The sequence below is a fragment of the Pundamilia nyererei genome, unplaced genomic scaffold (assembly GCF_000239375.1).
Source record: "Pundamilia nyererei isolate P.nyererei 1_Seehausen unplaced genomic scaffold, PunNye1.0 scaffold00101, whole genome shotgun sequence".
Lineage (NCBI taxonomy): Eukaryota > Metazoa > Chordata > Actinopteri > Cichliformes > Cichlidae > Pundamilia > Pundamilia nyererei.
Window position 1 is genome coordinate 2,349,471 of NW_005187502.1, and position 10,454 is coordinate 2,359,924.

Consider the following 10,454-nt stretch of genomic DNA (forward strand, 5'->3'; position numbering starts at 1 on the left):
ATGGACAAAATCTGCAGTAGAAAAAATATGTGATAAATCACAAAATATCGTATTGCAATACCCAGAATATTGCAAAAATATATAAAAAAAATCGCAATAATATCGTATCGTGAGTTAAGTATTGTGATAATATCGTATCGTGGGGTGTATGGTGATTCCCACCTCTAGTAAAGACCCTACAATAACAGAAAAAAAACCCCAAAAATCAGCAAGCATGTGGCAAAAGTGGGAAGACAAAAGTCCCTTTTATTAGGAAAAAACATCCAAGAGAACCAGGCGTGTGGATGAGCAGCAATAGGCCACGATGGAGTCAGGTATTTGCAGCAGTATAGCCTATAGTTCATTTACTCTGGTTCAAATCAGTTGATGAGTTTGTAAACTTTTAACTTTCCCCTGTTGTTTGGTTTGTTTTCACAAAGAGAACAATTCCAGCTCCAACAAACCCAAAACATGTTACCACAAACCACGTGAGAACACTGAGTCCGATCATTGGATTGGAGAACACGGGAGAATTTATGTTCATTTAATGGCTAGCTGTTAGCCCATTTAGACCTTCATACATCCATAGTACCTTGCAGCATCCCAGAATACAAAGCATACAAGGCTACAGGGAAGTTTTTTAGCTCAAACTTGCAACATACACATGGTAGTTGGTTCGGATCGAGGTCAGATCACATGACACTACAAGCGAATCGCAGTGGAATTCATTTGGAACCATTATTGTAGGATCTATATAAAGCACCTTGAGGCGACTGTTGTTGTGATTTCGCGCTATATAAATAAAACTGAATTGAATTTGGAACCACACCAAGACCGCCTCTTCCAAAGCATCTCAGTGTGGATGTTTTGGTGTGTACCAGAGTCCAATTACTGTGTTCACATCTGCACAAATGAACCACACCATGCAGGAAGAAGTTTGACTTAAACGGACTAAAAACTACAGGTGTGAAATAATTTGGAGTCCCAGTCCTGTAGATCTCAAATTGCCTCTAGCAATGATTAAAACAAAAGTTCCCCTGATTGTCCTTCAGCCTCAATGGAAGTCGAGTTTAACCAGAACTGCCTTACTTCTAAATCGGGATTATACTTTACGCATTCGCAAGTCTGCTAGAGTTTGCTCAGGTCCAAGTAACATAGATTTCCCCATCCATTAGAGTACAATCTAGGCCTTAAACATACTTAAGACATGTGCTTACTCTGTAATATTTTGTTTAGTGCTCCTTTATCGTGTTTGCTGGTTTTGAGCCGCTAATCTGTGCTGCTCCTGGTAGAATGCAGATTATTGTTGAAATGAACTGGTTGCATCCTGCTGTATAAATTAGAGCACTTATCACACTGTGATTGCAGCATCACGCTAACTTGCCCCATAGCCAATAAAATGAAAAAATCTTACCATCTTTATACAGTACGTGCACCGCTTATCCAATTCATTATTTAGGATTTCTATGACCAAAATAAAATTCCCATTCTCAATCATTTATCTCAATTATTCTCAAATTAATTTATGAAAACTCTAAAGGCTGGCAATATGACAACAGACATCTTTAAACATACCTCAATCATATTCTTGATTTATCAAACTTGTATAAATCTAGAACAACTTGACAAGAAGCAGATTTTACTACAGCCCTGTAATATTCAGAGATCAACTCTGCATTTAACAGGCTGTGATGAAAAATTCAGAACACATCAACAGATTAGACTGTTAGTAAAATCTGACTATTTTGCTTGTGCTGTGCCAAAATCACTGCAAATGGACATTACATGCACTGGACATTTTGTCCTCATATATTGTGTCACATAATATCTAAAAGATTTTACAGCTATGGTGCATGTCTTAGCAGCTTAAGATACAACTATTCCAACCGCATCACTCAGTCATTACAATGTACTTGTTTGAGAGTCTCTTTAAAGCATATTATATGTGCTGCTTCCAGTGCGGCTAGCAGGTAGTATGCAAGTATGGCAAATTAAAGAGTTAACAATATAATTAGAGACAAAAATACAGACTGCCACGTACAGCTTTAAAAAGAACCAGACCTGCTTGGAAATAAACAGGAAACACATGTCTGGGACAGATGGGCAAGCAGACCAACGGACAGAGGCAGTAACCCCAGGCATTTGGTATAATCACCTGTTTAGCTTGAACAAAACAGAAGTAAGGCTGGATTTTACCATAGCAGCTTTGAAAGCAAGTGATTTAAGACTGGGTCCAAACACCCACCACTTGCACTTCTACTACTATTACTACTGGAGCCATGAGCTACATCCCACATCCACCCTGTTACTTAATTACAAGGTGGGGCTTTGTCCCAAATCTGATAACCCAACTTAGCATAACGAAAACTGAGGTTTGCATTTCACTACAAAGCCACACCGCTCAACTCCCACAGAATACTTGACTACATACGCTCACTCAGAGTCCCACTCCACCCACTCCCACAGAGCCTGAGCTCATTCCCTTCTGGAACGCTGTGTTCTGTTCAATACTGTATAACCTGTTCAGCAGGGAAAGTTACATACATGTACCTGTGATTTATTCATCTAAGTTAAGACCTTTTCAGCATGATACAAGGTAAACTGAAGCTCATAACAGATCCTAAAATCTACCTAATTTGCTTGTTCCAGATGACATTTTAATTTAAAAAAAATATCGTCACTGAAAAATAAAGACTACAGTAAGACAGATGTTTTCAAAAACTATGACAAACTGGCTACAGGACTCAGTATATAGCCACAATCACATCACCAATTATTTTTGGAGTCTGCAATCTGAATAAAGGTATTTACACACTAAACAAAAAACAATTGGAAAATTCAGTCATTTAACTTGTATATACACACCGAACATGCTACATTTTTGCGAAAAATCGTCTTCAAACAGACCTTAGGTTTATCTGATGGACTTCAGGTTTATCATACTCTCGTGAGAGGGCAGCAGCAAGGAGAATTTCATGGTTTGATTCTGGAGCTGAAGCAGCCAAGCCCTCAACTTTAATCATTACCTGTATCCAAAAGCACAACTTACAAAAAAAAGTTCATCCCCCGTACAGCTGTTGTCGAGGGGCAAACTTTCCCCCACAGACATTTTAATATGGGAATCTGGGGAGGCTAACTGGCCACAAGGGTGAATGCACTTTTTGGCACCTCCACAGTGGCTTCATTATTCAGGTCCAGGGGTTGGTGCTTGGGCCAAACACAGACTTTAGTTAAACCCAATCACACATGCTGACATCTCCTGCGCAAAAACAATTAAATGAACGGAAGAATGTTATAAGGGCAAGACTCAATTGCCCTTATAACAATTGTGCTTCAACACGTGGAAGCACATGAGAGACTCGGTTAATACGGAATAGGTCAGAATATTATTGTAGTACAGCTACGTCAAGTCGTGTCATTACTTTTTTTAAATAACATTGTTCTGGAAAAAAAAGACAACAAGACAGTTTTACTCCACATCAACACCAGACCTACTAAAGCGATTTTAAAAATAAATAAATCTTGTATCTTCTAAGGAAAGCTTAATTGCAAATACAAGATGGAAAGGATGTACCACCTTACTAAGGCCTAAGGGGCTGAGCTGGTTCACTTTGGCTACACTAGTTAGCTTTACCTGGGAGGAATGAAACGTTTCCATTTCACTCTGACACATTTTTGACACATATTTCCTTTACGTTTTCAGTGCCCAGTGCGTGTATAAGAAGCACGCCTTGTTTATGAGTAAAGCTTTAATTCCAGGAGGGAACAGGAGATACGAACATCAAGAAACAGAGAGGGAGAGTAGAACAAAGAGAATTCAGAGTGAATGAGAAAAACTTGAGCCCAGGACATTGCAGCATGGGGGTGGGGTCTCATCTCCCCTGACTAAGTCAACGGAAAGCGGGCCAGCAACATAATCAATAACAGTGACTGCTATTTCACTCTGTCCTCCTTACACACTATTGAGACCCATCCCTAACAAATCACGGAAAGGAAACACCTCCAATATGTCTCGCTTTTAAAGTCTGGAGCCTGCTGCTGTTATTTAACCATACCGTCACCATCATGTTCTCAACAAATCTCACAGCTAAGAATGTGTCTACAGTTCGACTCATGGAATGATTCAGCCTATTTTAAAAGGACCTGTGGCTTTGAGCAGGCTGGACTTCAAAACAATGCAAACAAAGGAACATGCGTGGCCTCGATGCTTCCACGAGTCAAGTTATAATTTTGTGGTTTTAGATCAAGCGTGAGATCTCTCTGACATGCTATGCCCTGCTCACCGAGCGACTCTGTCACTCTGCAGCCATTGTCAGTAACAGCTGATCTGCATACACATTAGGGCTGGGCGATATGACCCAAAATTCATATCTCGATATTTTTTAGCTGGATGGTGATATAAGATATATATCTCGATATTTTTTTTTAAAGCCATAAGTTAAGAACAAAAAGAGAGTTCTTAGTCACACTGTGTCCCAGATGTCACACAGGCACTTTTATTTACATACAGCGTAGATGTACATGAAGAAATTACTTAAAAATAAATTATCAGCATTTATTAAATAATCATGGTCCATAAATAAAAGAAAACAATGTTGTTTTTGTGCATAACAAAAAGCTCACAATGGTGCAGTCAAAATGTAAACTAATAGACGCTGAACATAATAACAAAGAGACAGATTTCACAGCTGCACCACGTCTCTGAACAGGTGCCATTTGTGGTCCTTATACACACACAGTACGGTAATATTACGTTGAAGCACAGTAGGTATCACTCCGCGAGGCTCCTCCCCGGTAGCCGTAATCCTCCGACAATCCATCAAGCGGTGCAGCTCCGTAGGTTAGCAAAGTCATATTAAAACATTTTTTGACAGATTGCTGAGCGCTGTGTACCACATAAAATCGGTTCGCGGTCAGTAAGCACAACCAGAATTCATACATAAGGCGCACTGTCGAGTTTTGAGAAAATGAAAGGATTTTAGGCCGTGCAGCTCCTCCGGGCTGCATGTCGTTAGCGCGGTTAGCTCGTTAGCGTGGTTAGCTCGCTAACACGTTGACGCCGTCCAGCCCCACGCACGGGACGATCCGCTGTAACTCGCTAACGGAGATTTTCCGCTTTCATCTTGTCATTGCCTGCAGGTGAAGCTATGGGGGAGGCGGAGTTGTGTTCAGTGAAGGAAAGGCGAGGCCGAGTAACGTTGCGTAGAGACAAAAGTGGACGAAAGAGAGGCAAACCTGCAGCTCCACAAGTATAATTATAACGTAACATAAGCTATATCGATATAAACGATATTGTCACATCTTATATCTCGTATGAAAATATATCGATATTTTTAAAAAACTCGATATATCGCCCACCCCTAATACACATAGACCAGCACAGGAGAAACTAAAGTGATACAAGAGCCTGTATAAGCATCACAATGAAACACCATTCTCTCTCCCACAGTCTGTAAAATCTCACCCAGCATGCAGCTGTAATTGTAGCTCCACAACAGAAATTAAACACCGGGAACAGATTTGCTCAGCACCATGTGAAGCGCTGTAAAAGCAACAACTTAACTGGAAATGAGAGCCTGGAAAAAAAAACCTCCCAAAAACAAAACCATGGAGTGTCAGAGAGGAGTTTGTTAAATATGCACTTCATGACCTCTACATATTGTTCTGAGGTGTTGCACACAGGCAGGTTGTGTTGTTCTGACACCAGATCTATATTATTACAGTATGTTCCTGTTTTGTTTATGTGCAACTGTAAATGGCACATATTTGTTGGCTTTCACTAAATATTTATTATAACGTGTTATTTAAGTTCATGACTATTCTGTCTTGGTCCTGCAGGCCCCACAAGGAAATGTGTGTCATGCCTGGGCGTCAGGACATTGTGTAAAAGTTCTTTTATCCTGTTGTTTCTAACACCAAGGAGTTCACTGTGAGGTCTTCAGTCATGACTCATGCAGGAGTTTGCACATCAATGGTAACCAACAGAGAAGTCAGCAGATGCTGAAGTCACTGAAGCTCTGCTATCCCTGCATTTGTTACCAACACTAGGATTACATGGCATAACGCAGAAAAATTAAAGTTAAACTAAATCAAAGAACATTTAACTCATTGTGTTTAGGGCTTCTGCTTAAAAGCCATCAGCTGAGGAGTGAAACAAAATGAAAAAACAAAGAAAAAAGGAGGGACTTTGACAGAAGGAAAAACCACATTCATGTCAAACTCCCATGAGTGGCAGTATCGTGTGAGGCAAGTTGGCATCTCACACAGCTACAAGCAAGCCTTTGCCCAAACCCAATCATCCCTTCACATTATCTGCCCACACACAGCTGTAAACAGGTTTTCAGAAAAAAAACCTTGCAATAAAGCAAAATTATCAGCTTCCACTGGACACTGTAAACAAAGTCTGGAATTTTCCAGAGCTGCTTCCTCTGTACCGTCTCGACAGAAGGATAAAGATGTATTCCGACGCCTGAGCCTCGCTCGTAAATTTGATCTCATTTGCACCAGTTGCCCACCTGGCACAGAGAAATAAAACATGTGATCTCACCTGTGGCGGCGTCCTCCTCCTCCTCTTTCAGCACATCATTTTGGTCGTTCCCCTCTTCTGCCTTTCTGGTGCCGTCCTTCACCGGCACCACGGTGAAGTTGGTGGGCATTTTTATACCCTGTGCTTCCTCTCAGTGTCTCCTGTTTGTCACACTCTTATCTCCCGCAGCCCTCCTCCGCCCCCTCTGTTCTGCTGAATCTTTTCCTTTCTCTGTCCAGCAACTGTCACTCTTCTTCTCTTTCTTCCTACTGTTCTCCGTTGTTTGCTTTCTGTTGTTCAGACCAACTTCCCTGGTGTACTTTACCCTCATGGGCAGGACGCTGTGTCTTGCTTCTGAGTTTTTGTTCCTATCGCTAGGATTCTGCTGTCCACCCATGTGACCCCGACCCCCACCGCACCAACTACCCAAATAAGGAAGAGCGCTGCTGCCCCGCCCAATGGGGGGCAGTGCACATGAACACACACACACACACACACACTGAGGTTGAAAAACTACATGCATTAGTGCTCATCTGTGAGTGAGAGCACATATAGCAGCTCTTTCTATGCCTGAGGGCAGATCCCCTGACCAGGAATGCAGCCTTTTTCTCACACACAGGCACAACAACCACCAGAAACAATCACCTTTGTTCAAAGAGGAAGTGCAAAGCTGCCACACACACACGGACACACATGTATTTCCTCACTTGCTATGCAATAATTTAAACCCCATGTGCAGCAAGTGTGCAGCAATGCTGTTCTGAAGATGTATATAGACTGTGTGAACATATAACCCTAAAGAGCGTTAGCACATATGCTTATGTGTGGAAACACACAGATTTCTGAAAGATGCTCATATAGAGTGAGCTGTACATCATCCAAGGTTTAACCAAAACTGAATGGTCATTGAGACATAATAGAGAAACTTCTTTCAGGGATTAAGAAACAGGAGAACATCGAGCCTTTGTGCAGTCTCCACAGTTAATCCTAACCTGTCCAACTTTTGCTGAGTACTTTAAAACTATCTTTACACAGACCGTCATCTTGGTCATAGGTTCATACTACAGGCCTTTTTAAAGAAAAGAATCAGCACAGAAGTCTCTATATGTAAAACCCCATCCAGCTGGTTTGGGATCAAGTGGTCAGACGAGTGAATGGAAAAACAAAGCAGCGCATTTGTGTGCACTTGTACAGGATTGGAGAGTTAAAGTTTCTGCACATTGCTTCATTTGTATTGAGTCACAGCAGCTAGACTCTATCCAAGCTAACACAAGTCAAGGGGCAGGAAAGACATGCTCACATCACAATTACAGACAGTAATTGTAGATGTGATTGTGGCAATCAAAGATTTTTGGAGGTACAAAAAACTGTCGAACCTGTTAAACCAGCAGGTGTGAAGCAACAGACATCTTGCTGTCAAGCACCAGCGCTAATAAGGAACCATTCTACCCATTTAAAATACCATTGTTCTCTTAATTTTTCCCCTAATCTGTTCCATTTGTGCTATTGGGTTGACGAGAATATAAAAGATGGATAGGATCTAAAACTTTCGACTGGTACTCTAAGACTAATAAAGTATCGTAGCGTTTCTGAAAAATAGTAAAAGGGAGGAGAAAATGGCTTTAGGTGCCTCATGTTCAAATCCATTTGACCTTAATTCTAATGATTCATTTCCTCTGAATATATACTACACTGAAAATGACACTAGCTATCAGGTCTCAAACACCTTATGTGATTGGAAATGTGATAGAAACAGTGAAGTCCACAGAATTGAGTGCAGATGGCCAGAGTTTTTATAACACTAGCTGAGTGTGACTGTGAACACATGGAAACCAGAATGAGATCCCGCCCCCTCCGGTAACTTCCCCAGTGTGCCGACACATGAGATCAATAGAGTCAAGGGAAGGGTGTGGTGTGCAAAAGCAGGAAGGGGGAGGCAGAGCGTGCACGGTGCGAGAGAATCAAAGAGAAAGAGAGATGCCCAGTTAGCAATGCGACTCGCTCACAGCTCATTTCTCAATACTGAACCAGAGGAAGGACGTAGCACCATCTAGGACTTTCTACAGCATTCTTAAAGCTTGGGAAACCTTCACTCCTCAAACATCTTCAGTGAAATATTTGTTAGTCACATTAAAAAAAACCCACAGCATCCTTATTATCAAACATTTATTACTCTAGTCTTCAGAAACTAGACCTCTTTCAATTAAATAACTCCTGTCAGGGGGTGTGGTTGCAAATATGATGCTGGACCCATGCTACATGCAAATCACTCCGAGCTGCAGCTACAGCCTAAACTAAAGCAGCCAGCATTCCTACTACTGTTTCCCTGCATCAAGAAAGGAAAGCTTGGATCAATATTCCTAAATGCGCAGTAAGTATTACAGTGCTTCTAAGGTAACAAAGGCAGCTCTTACTTGCTGCTCAGTGGATGAGCAATGATGTAACCGGCATCTGCTGATTAAGTGGCCAGACACTCAGACTGCTTTCTCAGGGACAGTCCATGCATCCAGGCCTGGGGGACAATGTCCCTTTTTGTGAGAGCATTTACACCAATAAATAAGGGAGGTTGGAAAGTAGGCTAAAATGCTGTGACATAAGCAGTTCTCAGGCTGTCTCACGGTTGATTTGACACACAATATGAAGGAGGAAATGCCTTACATAACTTCTCCAGCAAAAGGGCTAAAAAATTCCCATAGGAGGGAAATGATCAATTGTGGTAAAAAAACAAAACAAGAGCAGACATTAGCTGTTTACTGGTCCTCACAACTTTCCAGTACTTATTTGTCTTACACTTACAGGAATTATTACTGAATTTGTTTTACTGTAATTCCCGCATAGGTATACAGTGAGTGCCACAAACTCATGATTCATTCCCTCAATTAACACATACAAAGGCACGAATATCTATCACCTTACTGGAATGTGTTGATAAGAAACTGGGAGTCTGAACCTAAATTTGACCTCCACAATATACTAATAAAGTAGTATGAGGATAGTCACTTCAGTGTGTACAAAATAACTGGATTTAATCTACCCATTTATATGCATTAACTCCTTTTTTAAGTGCCTTTTATACTCAACTGCACAAAATACTCGAAACCAAGGGTTGTGTGTGTGTGTAAAATCGGGTTGATTTTAATGTTTTGAACATGTTTTTTTGAAAGGTTTGATTTTTAGTGGAAATACAGACCAACTTCACAACGTGTTTTAAAACAAGACGAGGTTGTGGGTGTGTGCAAAGTCAGATACCTGTCACACATGACTGGTTTGAGTATGTAAGTTTCTGAGGAGGAGGCTAGTGGCTAAACAGTTACACAGACGTTTGAGAAATAAACACCCCTAATCCCAGTGGCATTATTTAAACGATCAACGTATTAAATTCCACGTGTTATATCTTGATTATTAACTTTTTAATTGGGTGTGGCCTTCCCAGGCCAACATGTGGGTTTGCCTATTCAGTCACTTCTCCAGCTGTTTTTGTACAAGCCCTGAACTTTAAACATCGCCTAGTAAAGGTGTCCCTGACAACACAAATGCAGTCAGATGGTACACTAACTGGTCTCTACCCTGTCAGCACCCCAGTACAAAGTCTGTGTGATGTCAGATTTTGTTGCTTCTGTGGCTCAGAGGGTACAGTGGTGAGGCCCCCTGAACCACCTGACCCAAAAAACAAAAAACAAACAAAAAACCCCAAAACAAAACCCAAACATGACAGGAGAAACCATTTACGATTTACTGTTACATTGAAAAGTGTGGTAATCCACATTTTACATGAGCCTAGGCTCCTGGTTTTGCAGACAGTGGGGAATTCTTCTGCCCCAAGAACAACAGCACTTAAACTGAGTTCAGAACTCTCCCTGGCGGCTCGCATTTCCACTCCCAAAATAGATGTATTGATTGAACCTGCAGGGGAAGATGGGAAGACGCTGGATTTGCAACACATACACCA

At 41.3% G+C, this 10,454-nt stretch overlaps 1 protein-coding gene across 1 annotated transcript in view; it reads right to left on the reverse strand.

Moving 5' to 3' along the window:
* Window positions 1-6,916, reverse strand: part of LOC106455922 (solute carrier family 12 member 7-like) — a 31,055-nt gene extending 24,139 nt beyond the window's left edge. Inside the window, exon 1 of the mRNA XM_013912789.1 lies at window positions 6,527-6,916. Within this exon, the coding sequence (XP_013768243.1) occupies window positions 6,527-6,635 (109 nt within the window). The 5' untranslated portion in view covers window positions 6,636-6,916. The remainder of the gene's footprint in view (window positions 1-6,526) is intronic.
* Window positions 6,917-10,454: the final 3,538 nt, after the last annotated feature.